The 21,189-nt window shown below is 32.5% G+C and overlaps 2 protein-coding genes across 2 annotated transcripts; both read right to left on the bottom strand.

The window, feature by feature from the left end:
• Positions 1-4,546: 4,546 nt before the first annotated feature.
• On the bottom strand, positions 4,547-9,113 carry LOC112705675 (phospholipase D delta). The gene is made up of 9 exons (XM_025756572.3): positions 7,983-9,113; positions 7,621-7,737; positions 7,001-7,195; positions 6,546-6,827; positions 6,377-6,445; positions 6,115-6,262; positions 5,723-5,871; positions 5,437-5,607; positions 4,547-5,324 (listed from the first exon to the last, which is right to left on the bottom strand). Exons 1-9 carry the CDS (start codon positions 8,904-8,906, stop codon positions 4,833-4,835), a joined length of 2,547 nt encoding a protein of 848 aa, XP_025612357.1. The 5' UTR covers positions 8,907-9,113; the 3' UTR covers positions 4,547-4,832.
• Positions 9,114-11,438: 2,325 nt separating this feature from the next.
• LOC112705674 (uncharacterized) lies at positions 11,439-18,861 on the bottom strand. The gene is made up of 14 exons (XM_025756570.3): positions 18,508-18,861; positions 15,165-15,276; positions 14,672-14,784; positions 14,241-14,363; positions 13,940-14,145; positions 13,772-13,847; positions 13,481-13,567; positions 13,302-13,382; positions 13,156-13,188; positions 12,894-12,947; positions 12,726-12,767; positions 12,466-12,544; positions 12,310-12,380; positions 11,439-11,831 (listed from the first exon to the last, which is right to left on the bottom strand). Exons 1-14 carry the CDS (start codon positions 18,676-18,678, stop codon positions 11,775-11,777), a joined length of 1,305 nt encoding a protein of 434 aa, XP_025612355.1. The 5' UTR covers positions 18,679-18,861; the 3' UTR covers positions 11,439-11,774.
• Positions 18,862-21,189: the final 2,328 nt, after the last annotated feature.

The raw sequence follows: 21,189 nt of genomic DNA, 5'->3' as shown, positions 1-21,189 counted from the left end.
AGAGTAGATTTTTATCCTTTTGGCCTTGGTTGAGTAATTGGTGACACTTGAGTTATCAAACTCTTTGGTTGATTGATAATTGAAAGTTGCTGATTGAGTTGGATTCCACTAAAGCTAGTCTTTCCTTAAGAGTTGACTAGGACTTGAGGAATCAAGTTGATTTGTCCACTTGACCTTCCTTCATAGTTAGAGGTTAACTAAGTGGGAGCAATGAACAATTCTCATCATAATTGATAAGGATAACTAGGATAGGACGTCTAATTCTCATACCTTGCCAAGAGCTTTTCTAGTTATTAATTTACTTTCTTGCCATTTTATTTCCTTGTTTCTTATTTCAAAAACCCAAAAATATACCATCTCATAACCAATAATAAGTACACCACCCTGCAATTCCTTGAGAGACGACCCGATGTTTAAATACTTCGGTTTATTTTTATTGGGTTTGCTTAAGTGACAAACAAGTTTTTGTATGAAAGGAGTCTTTGTTGGTTAAGAAACTATATTTGCAACGAGGTTTTAATTGTGAAATTCTTTACTAGCAAAAATTCGTTCATCAAAAATGGCATCGTTGCCAGGGAATTGCAAACATGTGCCTTATTATTGGTTATTTTAAATATTTGCTTTTTGCTTGTTTGTTTGTTTTTGTTAGTTTAGGAATTAGTTGCTTATTTTTGCTAGTTTTTGTTTTTATTATCTTCTTTGAATTCTCACAATTTTAGCTATGATTTTAGTTCAAATTATGTTGTAGGGAATGATCTCCACACTAGTTGGCGTGGATTTTATTCAGCACATCATTAACATTCTGATTACGTCGAACAACATAAGGCATATATTATTCCTCACCAAGGTTATCATGTAAATTTCCTCGATTATTGCCTAAGTTCTCTAGAGATACTCTAAAATTTTGGTGATGAGGTTGTCTTTCATCATAATCAACAATTCGGGTAATTTGTTCGACTTGTGTAGCCAAAGGCTCATACTTTATTTCATGATCATCTATTATAGGATTTAGAATAGTAGTCATTTGTTGAGTCAACAAATTGACTAAACATGATGGCTTTCGTCAATATGCTTTCGAAAAGCAGTAAAAGACTCTACGCTATTCGACGTCGAACCAATTTAGTAATCTCGAGTCATATCTGAGTGAGAAAAACTTGGCTGATTATTTTCCGCACCTTGCGTGTCTCCAAATCTAACTAGAGGCGCATAACTACCCATAGGTGGGGTATAACCTGAAAGAAGACAAAAAGAAAGCCAACTTGCAGTTACCGGTGGTTGAATTTGTGCTTGAGAAATTTGAGAACGTGGGTTAGGTCCACTGTTCACAGCGGTTGCATTATTATTTGCAGCATTCTCCCCAAGGCCACTCCAAGAATTTTGATTGTTTTTCTCTACCTGAGATGTTAAACTTGCAGCAGTCTATGCTATAACCACAGGGACATTATTGTTTGATGAAGACTCTATGTTACTATTTGAAATTTCTTCAATCATATTGATAATCCTCCCACTCCATAGTTGCATGCACTAACTCAATACCATATCAAAAAAGAAAAAATATTTGATACAATGTCACAAAAACTGTTTCATTTGGAGTGCCAATTTGTTATGCAAATTTTAGTAAATCTCAGTTGGTTTGATATCTATGATCTGGGAGTGAAACCTACTTTTCTTTTGCGAGTACTAATTTTTTTTTTTATGCACCAAAACTTTACTCTGAAAGAATGAAAGGAAAGAAGGAACAAAATGCAAACTAAAATAAAGATCTTTAAATTAAAAAAAAAAAAGAAATTGAAGCAAAGTAAATGCTTCGAATTAAGAAAAGTATACAATTGCCTTCAAGGAACTCGAAGGACTTCGAAATTAAAAATCACAATGCAAGACTTAAAGAAAAAAGAAAATGACTTTTGCGAAAGAAAAATAAATTACATGAAAGTAAATTATAAGAACTTGAAAAGAAATGTAAAGACATGGAAAGAATCCTATCAAAAATAAACTCGTGACAGACTCAAAAAGTTGTTGGAATGTGAGTGTGCGAGAGTGTTTTCTGAAAACGAATTCTAACCACTTGCTTTCTCTGACCCTTATCAATATATAAACCAATCCAACCAATCTTATCCTGTGAAGTGCCATCTTTGAAGAATTCGAAAAAAAATAATTGTTCTCGCCAAAATACAAAGTCAAATAACTATCCTTGTGCATCGTTGAACTTGACATGTCAACCGTCAGCTTCATTCATCAATGTGTTATACCAAATCGAAACTCCTTCTATCAACAACCACTTTTCGAATCGACATTCTCGAAAACTCGACTAGCAACTCTTCAACTAAGTTACTCTTTCACTAACACTATCAAAACAAGGAATTCAAAACCAATAATCAAAATAAGGCCCTTGATAAGGTAATAATGTGTAAATTTATTTAAAAACAAAAAATCTAAATCTAAAGCGTTAGATAAAGTGTATTTTCTATTCAAGCTTATGCCATACGAACAAAAATGAAGAAGTTATAAAAGGTGACACAACATGAGCAGTATAATACAGTACTCTATATTCATCATACACATAATCAGTCAAAGCTAGGGATGGCAACGGGTCCCCATGGAGGCGGGGACATGCCCCCCGCCCCCCGCCCCCGTCTCCATTATCCGTCCCCGTCCCCGCTCCGTCCCCGTAACGGGTAACGGGGGCCCCGTATCCGCCGGGGACCCGGGTCTCCGCGGATATCCACGGATTTTTATAAAAAATAATAAAAATTAAAAAAAATTAGAAAAAAATTAAAAAAATAGTGTATTGTATATAATTTAATATTTTACTTTCATCAATATCTACTTCAATATTATGAATTACATGTATAGCACTCAAATGCTTAACCAAAAATTCAAAATCAGTAAAATAATAAAAATTTCAGAATAATTATAACAAATGCTTATCCAAATCACAGTAATTATAACAGAAAAAGCAAACAAAGATAATGAAGATGATAACAAATGCTTAATTATAATCATATAAATTATACTTAACCTAACTCAATAATTATAACAAATACTTAACAAAATCATAGTACACACAAATGGGGTATTCTAGTCTTTTTACATAAACGGAGTTTAAACGGGTCTCCACGGGGCGGGGACCTCTATCCCCGTCCCCGCCCCGTTTAATATACGGGGCCCCGTCCCCCGTCCCCGCGGGTACAAAATCGTCCCCATATCCGCCCCGTGACGGGTAAATCCCCGCGGATACCCGCCCCGTTGGGGATTTTTGCCATCCCTAGTCAAAGCATAGCACTCCCAACAAATAATCAGCTGCATGATCAAATTTGCAAATTAAAAAAAAAAAGAGTAAGAAAGTCAAAACAATTTAAACGGTCAGCTACCAGAAAAAGAAGCAACAACTTGCTTAACAAAGCTGATATACACTCTCAAACTGCGACAAATAGTGGAGCAATTGATGCATATGAAGAAGCCATGCATATCTAACGCTCATATTTGATTTTTCGCATTTCAATCGAAACACATCTAAAGCGAAAAAATAAAAAACAAATTTAAAAATCACAAAAATTCGAAAGATAGTAGATCTAAAAAAAACTTAGAAAACATCACACAAAAAATCCTGAAATTTAAAATCTGGACATCAACGTGATCAGACCTCGTTTTCAAAGGGCTTATTGGAAAGTCCCTTGCAAGATGCCTAGAATCCCCATAGTTGTAGCAGATCCGCTGTTACCACCGTCGTCGTGCATGCTTCCACATCTGCTTCCTCCTTGGTTGCAACCCCTGGCCATATGGCTCATCCCCACCACAGCTGTAGCAAGCAAGCGCCACAACTTCCTCCTTTGTTACAGTTCCAGGCCATGTGACCCATCCCCACCACATCTGAGCGACCGCCACAGCTACCACGTCCTTCACTGCCACCATCGCGACCACAATGATGGATTGAAAAAATAAAACGGAGGAGAAGCAACTAGAAGAATACATTGAACAATGAAAACAGGAGGTTATAAATATACTTTTTTTTTTCAATTCAAAACTGAAATTTAAAATTTTATGTTCTTTTTACTTGTTTGAAAAGGTGGAAACTAAATGTAAATGAGAATGAATAAGAAACAGTTGGTATTGAAAGAGAAATTGAAGGACATTAAAATCAAAGAGTAAAATTCACTCGAACATAAATGAATGACTAAATAGGAGAGAGGCAAAATACAGATGAACCAACACTGCATATAAAACACCTTAAAGAATCCAACTCTCATGCCCTCTCCTTTAAGATAACTCAGCATTTCACTCACCGACAATCTTCTTCTAAAGGTTTATTATTAGATTACTCACCTCGAATGTACACAAACTCATATCGACCGTGCGCGTATAAATCAAATTAATCTTTTCATGATTTTTAATCATTTTTGGAAATATACTGCAATCTATTTGTAATAATCCTTTAAAACATTGCTGTTACTTATTTAGGACTACTTTTAACTTATTCAAATTTCCACATTTTGAAATTGAAAGACCCTTTACTGTCTACAGATAGTCACCAAATAAAAAGACTGACTTAAGCCAAAGATTATTTACATAATTTTCATATTAATGTTACAAAATTATACTGGAGTTTCGCTTTTTCTCCAACGGATATGCAAAATTAGCACTAGTAAAGTTATATTGAACGCCGTCATTGGTATGTATAGCCTACAGGACTGGTGGTTTGATTTTTGATTAAGTGGCTGATTGTACAAACAATGAGGCAGCGAAAACTGCTTAGTAATCACAAAGCGCAGCCTATTTACGTAGACTATACAAGGTATATGGTACAAAATTCCATTGATAGTGGTTGGTCATGGCTATGTTGTTAGAGCAGAGGGAAGGGTTGAGCGTGAGCCAAGTACTTTGCCACCAACATCTGGGAAAGTCTCAAAACCGGGTAAGCAGCTGACCTTGCCATTTGCATCTACTCTTACAGGATATTTCATTAGGTGCCCTTGCATTGGTGCAAAAGAATCAGCTGTATACTTATTCCAGTTCTCTTCAGCAATCTTGTTCACAATTTGGACGCATTCCAAAGTTTCAGGCTCCTTGAAGCATTCATCGATGTAACCCATGTGTTCCGCCCATAAAGACATTCTGTACCCATATACATGACCATGTGGATGCCTCTGTTTCTTAGCCCATGTATGATGGGGTTGATATGCACCCATTGCGATCTCTGTATCTCTCGATCCAGCCATTGATCGTTGATTAATGTTGGCCGATCCGAGTATAACATATTCATCATCCACAACCATTCCTTTTGCATGTACATAAACCATAAAACGGTTGTACTTGGAAGATGCAACCTGATGACCATTCGTTAGAGAGTCAAGTTATATGTAATGCCCCCAACATAAAATAGCAGTTCTAATTACATTATGCACAATAAGTCAGTCAAATTTGGTTTTGAATGATTACCGTTTCGCTACTATTTGAAATCACAGAAGCATTTGAGTTTGGAACTTCAGTTAAATTCTCCCTGTTTCCGAGACAGTAAAAGTTTAGGTAGTCTTGTGGATGGCTGTTTTCAAGGTTTGCAGCTTTTAACTCCCGAGCTATTATGTCATACATCATCTGCATAGTTTGTCCCTGAAAATACGAATTCCATTATAATGAATCTATAAGAAATCATCAAATTATTATTTAAACAAAATATCTATATATGCTTGTTGACAGCTGAGTATTGTATTCAAACATACATTACCTGCCAAAACAGAATCTCTTGCATTGCCACCGAAGAAGGGACACCTTCAGGAAACATTGGGATGACAATATAAACTGTAAACCTCTCCTTGGATCTAATCTTACTAACTATCTTCAGTGCTAACTCCATAGGAATTAGGTTATCAGCACCTGGTCATTGAACAGAATACTCGATAGTTTGAAAATGTCTTCACTAAAATAACTAATGAAAAAGATCATCAACAAACCGACTAGGTAGGATTTAATTAGGGAAAGCATTATAAAAATGTGAGATAAGAATGGTATTGCAGGCACAACGCAAGAGCTAAGTATCAAACATAAATAACATGTGTACTGTTAATCAAATAATCATATAGAAACTTTAGCAATCAAAGTTGTACGAGTAAACAATACCTGCTTCTTTGTAGGATGGCCATGCAAAGGATGATCCGATGAAATATTGATTCTCGATATAAATAAAATGTTGTGCAGATCTTATCGCATGTATGTATGCTGTCTGAATACTCTTGTCAATCACCAAATTTTTTGCACAAACGAGGTTCTGCAGTAAATGGCAATAAAATGAAGTTAACAACAAAGAAAACCTGACGGTTATGTATTTATGTATACCGACAAGTTCATCTTAATCGTATATCAAAGGTTTATAGTAAGTAACCTGATTCTCAGCTTCGAGTACATCCTTAGGAAACCCTTTCACTGAGCCAGAGTCAATAGATCGAAAAACCTGTTAAAATGGCAAATGAAAATATAAGCAAACAAATTGGTAGTTGAAACAAAAGAGAAGAAAATGGAAGCTAATAGTTTAGAGGCAACCAATTAGCAACCTGAACGTTCCAATTTTGGGGGTCATCTTCCTTGGAAACCCACAAGTCAGGATGATCATTTGGAACTGACTCAGAAGGACTGAGAATCCAAGAAATGCGTTCCAACTTGATGAGAGAATCATCTTGCCAATACGATACTCTCTTGATTTTTTTACCCAACTCAGACCATCTAGCGGCTTTTCTCCAGCGCTGCTCAAAATTAGTGAGTATATCATACACAGCAGGACCCTCAATTTTGCAATGTAAGTCATGCCATGCTTGCCTTGGACACTTGACTCCTGCCTATTTTTAAAAATGGGAAGTATAAGAACAGTTACTAGATAAGAGCTCCTTAGTGATCTTCATCTCCCTACCAACAAAGACCTTAAAACAAAAGTTTATTCCTAACGAGCACTATGTTGATTGGTGGAAGGATCACATGGAAGTTTTCTATCCAGTAGAGATGATAAACTTACAGAAAATGTAGGATTATGATGATCATTCTGAAAAACAGTGTCAAGATCTCGGACAATCCTGTGCTCAGGTGTATCATAACGCCCATCACAAAGATCCAGACCACCTATAAATGCGGTTATCTTTCTATGGTTTCCCTGTCCTTGAGTATCAACTATTACACATTTTTGATGATGCGTGAAGAGTGTTCCAACAACCTGAAATATGGTTCGCATGATGGTCAACAAAGTTTTCTAACTTCTGAAAGTACTTGAAATAAATAAATCAGTTCCCGCCACCCCCCCCCCCCCCTTTCCCTTCTCCCCACAACACAAAAATCAAGTTCAGAAGGAGAAATTCTTAGATGTTTCTAAAGCAGAACTAATTGGATGCAAATAAAAACATTATTTAAAACGAAAATTGAAGTTATTGATGGTCATTCTCTCCATGAAAGCAAAACATGGAGTATTAAAAGAAATATTTTATATAAGAATGGAAGAGTGAAAAATGTGGACCAAGTAAATGGAAGAGTGCAAAATGGATCAAGTGTAACATATACATATATCAATCAATGCTGAAAGCAATTTTCAGCTAAAAGATAACAAAATATGTGAAAGCTATAAAACCATAGCATAAAGCATGCCTGCTGCCTGAAAATGCTAAGCTTACTGCTGGCATATCGAGGTGACAGCACACATGTTACTGAAGAATGCTTGAAGAACCTTCGAGTTTCTTCGTCATGAGTTTGCATTACTCCATCCTGAAACCAAATAATCATTAGTAACTAGCTTGTGTTATAAGTCATAAATAAATACATTAGTTTATTACCATTATGCTAAGTATACATTGAAGTCAGCCATAATATAAAATATATGTTAAAATATAAATACATATTAAAAATATATTAAGCCATACATATATTTATACACAAATATGTTAATAACTGGTTTTAGTAGTTTATTTTAGTGTACAAATAATATATTTTTTTTATGAAAAATGTGTTACCGTGTGAATGAAGAATTTATTGTGCGAAGTCTTGTCATCCCAGACCAACATTAAGACCCTAACGCCTTCTTGAGACTTGTACTTGAGCAACTCACCGAGACTCAAATCTCCACCGCTGGGTAAAGGCCTAGTGGGCTCTCTAACGAGCTTCACCTTATCGTAAATGGACCAACCCACAATGTATACCAAATGATGGGCCTCCAAGATCGAATGGCAGATATCTTCCCAGCACTTACCTTGCTGAAACACAACTCCATCATCCAATCCAATCTCTGGCAGCATCGAATCCGGCACGTGCGCGTCCTGGTACAGAGTCACCGAACCTCCATGCCGAATCGGAAAATACGTATCCGGAACGACGAACCGATTAGGTTCTGGTGCAATGTTGGATCTGTACAGAGGAGAATCCTCGCATTTCGTGAATTTCATCTCGAGCTTAACCGCGCAATTAGGCTTCGGAGGCCTACCGGAGGTGCCGATAATCGGGAACCAGCTGCTGACGGTTTCGCCGGATAAGATCTTATCCGCGGAGACGAATGCGACTCCGATCAAGTCTGCGCCGAACATGTCGTTATCTTTGATGTAAAATTCCAGCTCCGTGGCCTGGTGAGCCAGAGGGATCTTGAAATGCTCGTTCCAGGTAGGGTTCTGAGAGTTAGCAATGACGCGGGTTCGAGCCACGGTGGCGCCGGCGATGCAGACGGTGACGTAAGGGTCGCTGGTGATGATCTTTCCGTGGCGGTGTCTCTTCTCGGTCTTCTTCCTGCCGGTGATGGAGGCGGTGCATGTGTTTAGAGCAGAGAAGAATCTGCGGAAGCGCTCCGAGAGCATGTCCATGTTGGGGAGGTAACGAGCCTCAATGATCCGAAGATCGAGGTCTCCATGGAGGTACACCACGGTGTCGGATTTCGACTCCGTCACCATTGGGTTGAAAACTTGAAATCGAAAACCTTCAACTATTATATATATATTATAGATATTTATTTATTTTTTAATAAAACGTGGGGAAACTTTGGTGATAGAGAGCGTTTGAAAGCGCAAACGCCCGCTATCACACCACAGTACCACACAACAAACCGGGGCTCCGTCGGCGTTACCGCATCGTTTTGTTTATATATATATAGTTCAGTTATGCCGCGGTGAAACCGAATACCAGAAAATGAGGAAACGGAATATATACGCGGTAGGGAAAAGAATAAATATAGAAAGAAATAAGTTAGCGGGAAAACAAGGGAATGGGCACGAGTTAGTTTGCCCTTAGCGTCTATATTTGAAATTGTGAAATACGGGTTAGTTGTTCTGTAATTACAGCCACGTTACTACTTCCAGCTTGCTCTGATAGGCCTAGATTGCTAGGGGATCTATCATACATAGATTTTTAAATGGAGAATTTTAACATAATTATGTCTATATTACGATAATTATGATCATTATAAAGTTGTTAAAATTAAAATTATATTTTTAATATTATTTTAGTAATATTTTTTTAAAAATATTATTAAATATTAAAAAATTATTTTAAGTTTAATAATATTTTTAAGAGTAAAGTATCGTTTTTGTCCCCAACGTTTAAGGTAAGTCTTAAAATTGTCCCTAACGTTTCAATCGTCGTCCCTAACGTTTTAAAATTGACTCAATGTTATCAATGTTATCCTGCAGTTAGGAATCTGTTAACAGAATTGATGGTGAGACAAAATTGAAACGATTTTAAAACATTAAGGACTTAAATAAGATGAAAACGTTAGGGATAAAAACGATACATAAAAATAAATTTAAATTTAATTTTATCTTTTAATAATATCAAATTTTTACTGTACATAATATTCAATTATTTTTTAATTACATCTAAGTAAATTGTACTTAATCACATTACTTTAATTTTAAATAAATTTATTTTTTATAATTTTAAAGAATTTTAATACATTAGAGACAAAAGGCATAATTTATATTTTATTGTATATATATTATTTTTTTCTTTTTCGCAAATTTATATACTAGTCATTCTACAAATATTTCATGCTAACTAAAAATCTTTAAGAACAAAATTATAAAAAAAAGTTAATTTATTTAGAATGAAAGTGATATAATTAAGTGTAATTTACTCAGATATGATTAAAAAATAATTGAATACTATGTATAGTAAAAAATTGATATTATTGAAGGATAAAATTAAAATTTATTTCTATGTATCGTTTTTGTCTCCAACGATTTTGTCATATTTAAGTCCCTAACGTTTCAAAATCATCTCAATTTTGTCCGCCGTCAATTCTGTTAACGGATTCCTAACGGCAAGACAACATTAAGTCAATTTTGAAACGTTAGGGACACGATTAAAATGTTAGGAGCAACTTTAAAACTTACCTCAAATGTTGGGGACAAAAATAATACTTTACTCTATTTTTAAAAGCATTATAATTATCATAAGCACTATAATATACATATTAAAATATTATTTTAAATATTAAGCATAACAAAAAATATCGAATACTAAATTAATTATTATGTATATTATTTTATTTTTTATATAAATTTTTTATTTTAATATATATTTTATATAAATAATTAACTTTTTATTAATACATTTTTTATTATTTATTTATATTTGTTGAAATTTTTTATTTTTAACAGAGCAAGAAGTAAAAAAAAAAATTATTAGTTGTCTATTTGGTAGATCCTTTGACTCGTTTTGGTTAGTCAATCAAGTTATATAGTTGAGCTGGAGGTTTAATAAAAGACATTATGGATCATTATTCTAAATGTCTAACTAATATTCTTTTGATATATTTTTTTTTCTCAGGCGACTCTTATAAGAAGGTCAAATACTGTGCTGGCAATGGCGTTAAGGCAACCTCCCCGTAAAGCTCCCCTAGAGCGGATCTTTCGCGCCGTTTTTGAAATGAAAAACAGTCAACAGTTTGACGCCCTTGTTAGTTCGAAAATTTCTTAGTAAATTTCGTGTTTACACAGCATTTTTCTTTCTTTATGAGTTCAACCTGACTCTCTGTGTGATTATTTGGTTGAGTTAATCTCTACAATTTTTATTACACTCTTTAAAAGAGGAGAAAGTTAAATTTTCTATTATTTAATATAACAAATATATATATATATATATTTATTTATAGATTTAAGCTTTAAAGTTTTTTTATCACTCTATAGGCAATATTGATATTAAAAATATATTCTACACTTTTATTTTGACATAAATATGTAAAATATGGATAAAAGTGTACCTAAAACACAGTTTAAATTTATACTTTTTATCTGTAAAAATGAGATGTGAACATCTAAACAGGATTCGAATAACATTGTTATTAATTAAAACATTTTCATAGCTAGATTTCATAAACTCTTTTTCCACAGAGCAGACATCTCCATTTGGTACCTTTTGAATCTACCTCTTAGCGAATGTCATCGTTGGAAAGAACCATACCAATAAATCAAGATCAAGAGGGAAGATTTACACCAGTAGACATATATATTTCACATTTTCACTTTCACATATTTTGATTAGTATTTCCAAATTGTGTAACAAGATATCAAAATGTCAATAACTGTAAAAATCAAAATTTACCTTGGTATCTTTTGATCTAAAAAAGGCCATATAGACGAACCAAAGCAATACAATGGTGCTAAACTAGAAAAGCCTATAAAATATTGCTATAATTCCAGTTCTAGGAACAGACTTCAACATCTTGCTTCCTCGTCAAATGCATAGCCGGAGGAAATGTGTCGTTCCATGTTGAGTAAATATTTACGATCACTAATATTAGGGCCCCAATTAATATTTGTCCTTCAACTCAAAATGGGAGGAACCACTTTCACCATCAGACTTTGAGCAAAAGATATCATCTGCAAGAGAAAATTCGATTCAAAGTAAAAACTAAAAATAAATGCAAATGAAACCATGTACAAAACACGTGAAAATATAGTAAAAACACAAACTGGTCAAAATATGTTTCAAATATTATATGTGTGTTCCCCTCAGAAGAATATTGTAGTGTTGCCTTTTACCCTTAAAACAAAATAATATAGGTGCCGCCTAGCCTGAAAAGCAAGGCAGAAACCCTTTGGAAGAGTTATATCTGAGGATTCTATATGTACAGCCATAGCCCATAATCACTAATTCAATTTACTCAATTTAGTAACGATATCTAGGGTCCAATCGTGGCCTCTGTTTAATATTAGAAAGGTCATTCATTCTGTTGATATACTTTGTGATTGGATCATCATAGTTTAGTTATATCACCATCTGACTAGACTAATTACTATCTACATGCATTCAAATATAATACATATATATGTACAGCATTTCCGTTGAAGTTCTTACCGAAGCAAATCCAATGCACATTATGCTGAAGCCAGGAAAATTAAAAGGTGCCTTTTCAGATAGGAAAAGAGCTGAAAATTGAGGAGAAAGTGTTTATTAATAGAACTCAATAGTAAATTGAACAAAACAGGAAATAATTAATAACATTCCACTCACCCGTCAATGGAGAGAAAACCAAGGGAGAAGCAATATGTGCAACTGAACATATGCCCGAAATGCAACCCTGAGCCCTTCCCTGAAAAGAAAAGGCACGTGAGAAGAAATGCACTGAAATAATTCCAGGATATCTAGTATCTAAATAAAAAAAAAAAGAAGGACAAAACAAATAGACTAAGCACATAGCATTTTTATCAAGCAAAACTAAGCTCTTTTCTTCTCCTTTATGGAAATATAACAAATATTCTGAAAAACAGTACCTGCTCATGAGAACCAGCTTGTTTAGAGACTATGCTCCGTATCTGCATTAAGACAAAATAAACATAACTCAAGACTATGTTTTAATCATACATTTCATTGGAAGTCAAGGGAAAAAATTTATCTGTTCAAAGGATAGTAAAGAAAGATTAAATCAAAAAGAAACTTACACAGGGCTGTGCAAAAACGTATACTATTGAGAACATGGCTGAAGCATAAGGAACCTGTCAGCATTTAGACATAAGCTATTACCATTATTAATATCAATACCACATAAAGGTGGGGAAGATAGGGATACCGGAGACGTATACATGTAAAATTAATCAAAGAACTATTATTGATTTCACTTACTCTTATACGAAAAAATTACATAATTAAAAACTTATTTAACAGAAACCAAGTTGTAATTAGCAATAGAGTTGGAATATATACCCACGAGGACCATGCTATGCTGTAAAGGAACATCTGCATTTCATTCCACATTGCTAGTTCAGAACATTATAAACAAGTGAAATTTTCTTTTTATAATTTCACCAAAAACAATAGGGGGAAAAAAAGGAAAGAAAAAAGAATCTTACATGAATACAGCCGAAAAACAGTCCAATTGAAAGAAGTCTTGCCTCTCCCAGAATTGGGGCCAAAATGGGCATAAGAACAAGCTGGGACAATTAATCAAGAAACTCAAGAACTATTTATATCAAGAGAATACGAAAACTCAATATAGATAAAGGACTGAAATATTGCAAAGCAAAATTACCTGTGACACAGTCCCTGTAACCCCAGAAATGACCATCAAGTCAGCAAACTGATTCTTGTCAAAATGAAACTGAGCCTTTAAGTAATACTGCACAGGAAATGGGGAAAAAATGTTATCATCTCAGACTATACTTCGGTACCTTGTTCTAATTAATGAAACTTTTTTCCTTTTTTATCATAAACTTGCCAAATTACGAATGAAATGAAATAATACTACATTTTATAGGGGTTCACATGCATACTCCACAAGAGAAAAAAAAAAAGATAATAAGAAAATTAATTAGAAAAATACCAGCATTGAACCATGAAGACCAGCATCTGCAAGGTTGCTGAAGAACGCAACAATTGCTGCTTGAGTAATAGTCAAGCTGCAAATCATGATGAAAAAAACAGAGATAATATAATTGATGTTCCACAAAGATATCACATGCGAAGAGGAATGAGAAACGGCAAATTGAACCTGCCAGTGAGGAAGGAAGCTAGGTCTTGTAGAGATCGCAAAGCTTGAAACAGTTGCACATTGCTTTTCGGTTTTGCTTCAATTTTAGTGGCGGCGGGCTTTTCTGCCGTAAGGATTGGGGTAGAAAGATTATTCTCATCGATAATCGAATCCCGAAGGAAAACTAACATGTACACTGCTGCAATCACCGCCACAAGAGTGGAAACCTAATCGAACCAGATTAAAATAAATAATTCAGAATTTGACGCAATTGAAAACAGAGAGAGAGATAAAAAAATTTTTCTGAAGCAAGATGAAGCACCTGGAAAGTTTGGGCAGCAGAGAGGAAGCGAGTTGAAAGAGTGCCGCAGACGAAGGCGGCGGAGCCTATTCCCGAAAGAATCCCAAACGCGGTGGCGCGTCGACCTTCTGTTACGTTATCTGCCTGAAAATCAAAATGGCGGGAAAGTAATAAACAGCAAAATTGATATATAATTTTAAAATTAAAATTATTTTAGTAGTTTTTATTTTTTAAAGAGAGATATTTACATGTGAATTTGTGATCTTAGAAAAAATATTAGAGTACAATCAAAATTTATTATTTTTTGTCTGTCACTTTTAATTATTAATTTATTTCTTCTAGTTTAATAATCTAATAAAATACTTTAACCTATAATTTTAAACATTATGGCTAATTCTACCATTCCTCTAAATGAATCTAAGCATGTGCACCGAAAATAGCAAGAAAAGTACCACATAAGCCAGGGCGAGGCAAGGAACGCTTCCGTCGCAAACCATGGAAATGAGAATCTTAAAGACATAGTATATGTAGAAGAATTCTTTCGTCCTGCTATAAGATAATATACCTGTGAAATTGTCAACACCGAATTATTATAAATGAAATCATTAAGGCCACATGTTTATGCTTTTTATTTTGCCTTTATTTACCAAGCAATTCTCATATGGCAAAAAAATTAGAATAGATTCTCTCAGTTTTTTGTTGTTAAAATGTAATTTTTAATATATATTCTTTTAAATATAATAAAAAATATGTGGCAAAAGATGTATAATAAAAGATTAGACTAGAGAAAAAAAATTTAAAAAGTTCATTTATCAAAAAAGATAATACATGTCGTTTAAAAGTTATAAATGCTTTTATAATTTTAAAATATTGGAGCTTACTTTTTAAAAAAAATGTTGACTAATTTAATCAAATGCAAACGGAATGAATTTGTGAGGAAGGTACCTATTGGAATAATTGTGAGGATCATGGGGAGTGTGATAATGGTTTTCCTCCCATATTTATCTGAGAGATTACCCAGGAGTGGCATCATCACAAGCGTTCCAAGTCCTACCATCTGCACACATCATATATTTTTGTTTCCACACAGAAGGATATAAAGTACTGCACATTCATGTAAATGTAAACTACCATACTTTATTTCAAACAATCGGAGTATATTTTAATACTATATTCTTCAACAAAAGATAGTATTCTAAAACCATTTAGTGGTATTGCATTTATTTAAAAACTTTTGTTATTGTTATCCTTTCGTAAAAGCAATGCAATGATGCTTTTTTTTTGGTCAGACAATGCAATGCTGTTTGAGACACAAAAGGGTACACTGTGTTTCACAATTCACTTAATTTTTCAGTTATTTTTTTTTGTTGTCCTCTTTTTCGTTAGATCCATTATGTGTTTTAAGTTAAAGATTCATTGGGCCCAATGATAATTATTGGCAACTTCCGGCTATTGATTGATCCACTAATTTGCCCAATTCATACCGGCCACAGAAAGTGACAGAAATCACAAAGCCTGTGTCGTACGGTGTTTACAGTGGATGATATATATATATATACACAGTTATTTTTAATATTTTATATGAATTTGATAATTAAGAGATGTTAGATAATAATTTAATTAAATATACTAAATTATTTAATAATTATTAACTAACAATTCATATAAGGACTATAAGAATTTTTATCATATATTATAAAAAAATTAAATATTTTTAAAATATCAGTGTTTTAGTCATTTTAATGGTTGATCTCAATTATTTTATATCATATATAATTTTAATCATTGAGATCAATAGCTATAACTAATGAAATACCAGTATTCTAAAAACAATTTCTTCTATTGTAATATTATAAATGTACCAAAAATAGAGAAGCTTCCCCTTGAAAAAAACAAGGCTCACAATTCACGTATAACTTGTAAGACAAGAAAATCGAATAATTGAAAAGGCCAAAGAAACTGGAGGCATTAGGAATATAAGTCACAACGTATCTCACTGAAAAATAGGCCAACATAAACAAAAGAAAAAAGAAAGAGCTATTGACCAAATAAATAAGAGAAAGTATAGAAAATTAATTTTCAGTTAGTTAATATTAATTAATTTTAAAATTTAATTTTATATTTTATAATTAAAAATTAAAAATTTATGATTTATACTCTAAATTTAAAATAAATAAAAAGTTTAAAAAATTAATTAATATTGATTGAAAAAGTTAATGTTTAATTATTCTGTTGATCTTTATAGTTTTGTAAAATTTTTAATTAAGTTCCTATAATTTTTTTCTTTTAGTTGAGTCTTTACACCAAAATTATTTTTTAATTGAGTCCTTACACTTTTTTTTATTTAAGTTTCTGTGCCAATTTTTTTTAGTTGAGTCTCTATAAAATTAAGCCAATTATTATTAAAAAGGACTTAATTGAAAAAAAAATTAGTACAGGACCCAATTAAAAAAAAGTATAAGAACTTATTTAAAAATTTTACGAAACTATAGAGAACAATAGAATAATTAAACCAAAAATTAATTATCTAAAATTACTCTATAAAAAAAAGAATAAACTGAGAAAAGAACGGAGGGGCAAATGAATACTCCTAAACATGGATGGGAAGGAAGCTTCTTTGGCGGAGTAACTAGGACATGTTGTTTAAGATTGAGCTCCTAATGAACACTCCAAGACACGCGACGAGAAGGAAGTTTCTTTAGTTGAGTAAGGACAAACAGATGAAGGCACCCTATCACGTTAACTCTTTCTAAACAAATGTGATCGTCTTATTGAGGTGCAAAAGTCTATTAGAACAATTATTGGTGCCCACTGCCCAATACATTTGAAGTAAGCTACCCATCAATTCATCGACTCAGTTCACATTTAATTTAAAAAGTTGTACCAAACAATCTAACATATTCTCTATAATGAATGTTATTAAACAATAACATTTGTTGAATTATTTGTATCAAGTGCTTATATAATTTTCACTAGCAAATAATCTTTTAATCAAATAATACTTTACATGTTTAATTAATCCTGCATAAAATAAATGTATCATTTTAAAGTAGATAATGAAAATAATAAATAATATGAACAATAAAAAATTAAATAAAATATCAAAATTAAAAAATATTAAAATTTATTTTATTTAGTATTTATTAATTATTATTAAAATTAATAAATTCTAAATAAAATAAATTCTAACTATTTTTTGTTAATTTTTTTGTTACCAAACATATTTTGTCTGTCGATTAACAAATTTACATAGTATCTTTTATTATTAATATAACGTTCAACTGAACTATATTGATTTATTGACTCTGTTCTTTTTTTTTTCTTAACATTGTTATACAGAGTTTCTCAAAATTGAAACAAGAACACACAAAAATCTGATTTTATTTTTAATTTAAGCTACATTCATAGTAAATATTACATACGTAAAGGGTTCTGCAAGTGGTGTGTACTGCATGCAAATTAAATTTCACCTACCAGTCTATCATTACACCTATAAATTTTTCTACATAACAAAACCTCCACGCAGAAAGATAATGCTCTTGTAGCATTTGAAAATAATTAAGGCCGGTATGACAAGTATATTCACTCAGGTAAAAAAAAAAAAGAAGAAAAGAAAAATTCTGAAGAACTACCAGAATTTATTATTTTGGTTAATCGTTAGTTAACAATGTTTAAAGTGTGGGATAAAATTATATTATTAAATTATTAGACTAAAGAAATTAGATTGATAGTTAAAAGTGCTATACAAAAACAATTATATTAGTCTTTCAGCATTTCTCGAAAAGAAATTAAAGAAAACTAAGTAATTTTGAATTTCTATATACAACACTTTCCTAATTTGTTGTGAAATGTGATGATAAACGGGGTTTATTTGTTGCTTAGCAGTTCCTATTGGTTTCCTCGCTTTTGACGTTAACGTTTTTCATTGCCAGTTTTAATTAAAAACTGTTATTACATAAGTAATCAGATTCAATTCTCCTCCAAAAAAGGGAAGAGATTTAAGATTGAATTGAAGGCTTTAAATATCTAAGAATTAGCAGCTTTGCTTACAACAATAATATTTGCCAGTGGCATAGTTAAGAAGAAGAAAATTGGCTAGTGTTTATTTAAATGTAAGACAAAAACAAAGAAAAAATGTTAGTCACTTGACATTTCTTGTTCTGAATATGTATACGCCTAAAGCAGAGATAATAAGTTAATAACTACCAAGTGCATATGCATTATTGATGAATACTGGTGATGAGGGTGAAGAAAGGAAGAGAGGGAATTATGGTGGTTGGTAACTAACCGCTTGTTGAAAACCAGTGAGGTAGATGGCAAGGGAGCATTCATCCTCTCCGGGACAGAGCGCCGCCATGGTTACATCCGTGATGGCTGGTATCACCATATGAGTGGAGAAGTTATGAAGAAAAACCGTCATAAAGAGGTGGCTCAACCCATACAAATACAATTTATCCATAATTATATTATTTTTCTCTCCCACTCACTAACACTATAGCAGAGCCCTTTCTTTATTGATCTCTCAGCTTCAATTCCTTTGATTTAACAAAGCTTCCTATCTGTCTGTCTTACTGGGAAAGCCACCAGCTCTTTATATATCACATTTGTGCGTGTATATTTGTGATTGTGAGTAGGGTCACCTAGAGACTAGAGTAGAGTTAATCACTTCAATTATTAATAATAGGAGCAAGCGTAGTGTATACTTGCGATTGCTTTACGTGAAATATCGCGATTTGCATGTCAAACGGAAACAAATTAAATAAAAAATATTATTTATATAATAAAATTAACTACTAAAATTAATTACCATATATTTGTATAAATATATATATATTATTAAATTTATTTTTAATTTATATTTTATATTTTAACATATATTTTATATTAGTGATTGATTTTAATTTTCACGTAATATGATTGAATTAAATATACTAGAAAATCGGAAAGGACGACAATGATAGGTGTTCCTTCCTAATCCTTTTTCTCATGTGGTGCATCAAATCGTGGTGAACTGTCAACTAATATATAGATATAACTAGGTTCCAAAAGGGTTTAATAATAATAATGTGTTAAAGGTACACTTTCTCATTAGTGATGAAATTGATTTTTGAACAATATAATCGCACTATTATTGTTCATTTTAAGCTTTTATTACTAATTGGGCTGTAACTCACGGGGGAGAAACTACATAGGCGACAAAAATGGGGGATGCGTAGCTTGAAAGATAGTATGAAATTTGTAGGATTAACTTACGCCTCGAAGCGTGCAAGTTTGATGTAGTGCATCCATTTTCCAACAGGCGTCCAAAATGGTCAAATTGGACCCCACGATACTTGCATGTATAAATGTATTAGGAGACGTTGGATTAGGAATACATCATGTATACTTGTTGCATGTTTATTTCTTTTGCCTTTTTCAATCTGTTGTATCAAAACCATTATATTAGATAGCGTAGGGAAAATAACATAGAATCATTAGATAGCATTCAGTATCTAATTATTATTTAGTTTCTTTATTTAAAAATTCTAACTTCGGCGAGAGAGGAGTTAGCCATGATGAAAAGCATAATAATAATAATTTAAGTGATTATCCATGTAAAAAATATCTTTACATGTAAATGATAATTGAAAATTAGAGATGATTTAATATATTTGATTAAATTATTTAATATAGTATTAATTATATTGGTATAAACAAAAAATTAACTATTAAATAAGTTAAAATAGTACATATATTTATTGAAAATATTATATATATATATATATATATGAATATCTTAACTATTATTTTAATATAAAAATATTTTTATGTAAGTAGCAATCGATAATTTAACGTGTGACTAACTAGTAAGCATTTAAAAGCAAAGATGATGTTACCAAATACGAGACCAATGATAATATACAAATAATCTTTTTGTTATTCCTTCATCAAAGCTTCCATATCTTATCCAGTTTTTTTAGAGCCCGCTGCTATCTTTTCATCCCAATGATAGGAAGCATAAGTACGATAGGACCTTTAATAATTTGGTGACCGGTATTGTATTACTTTTGCAAGTGACATATCGAGCATTGCTCACAGTAACGAAAACTTTGAATTGTAAATTAGTGAATTAATCAACTGATCAAGTACCTTATTCGATTAATTAATACATGACATTACTATATCCTATCACTACTTTTTCTCTCCTTTCAATAATCCTCTTGAGAAAAATATTTGTGGGTTATGGAATCTCTTATAATTAGAGGGCCATATTTTTTTTTTTTGGTTTTTTACAGTATCCCCCAACCTGACAGGTCAAGGACTAATTCGTTGTAAATCTGAGTTCCATTTAAAAATCTGAACTCTATATTTGAGTACAAGCCTTTGTCAATTGATAAATTGTTTTTCTTGATAAATTGATAGTTTTTGGATCCTTTTTTTTGGTCAAAGATAGTTCTTGGGTCTGAAAATTGGTACCTTGTTTAAGTAATATCAAGCTGCATTAATGGTGACTTTTGTTTTTATAAAAATGGTAGGTTTAGAAGTTGAAAAAGAAAATTCATACCCCAAATATGGCCCACTACCAAGCTTGGAAGAAGGCCCAGTGTTCCAAGTATAACCTCGAGACCAAAAAATCGAAAGTCTGGTTAAGACTCGAGACAAACATGTAGTGGGATTTTACAAATAAAATAAATATTTTATTTACCAAAATATACAACATGGTCATATCATGTTTATACACGTAGCTTGTAATAGCTTTATCTCATTTATAGTGCAAACGAGATACGTATAATTTTATTTCGTTTACACTATAAACGAGATAAGAAAGGATGCGTCCTATATATATAATACGTTTACACCGCTCTTTGGATAGATATTTGTCCCATTTTTTTAATTTTTCTCCAACTTCTACCCTTTTTTATCATATTATCGAATTATTCGACTATTATGGTGCGCAGATGCTCGTAATTTGGACATCAACCAACTGAAC

This window comes from Arachis hypogaea, chromosome 8, assembly GCF_003086295.3.
Source record: "Arachis hypogaea cultivar Tifrunner chromosome 8, arahy.Tifrunner.gnm2.J5K5, whole genome shotgun sequence".
Lineage (NCBI taxonomy): Eukaryota > Viridiplantae > Streptophyta > Magnoliopsida > Fabales > Fabaceae > Arachis > Arachis hypogaea.
Note: the sequence above shows the minus strand (reverse complement) of the source record. Positions and strands in the feature narration are given on the sequence as shown.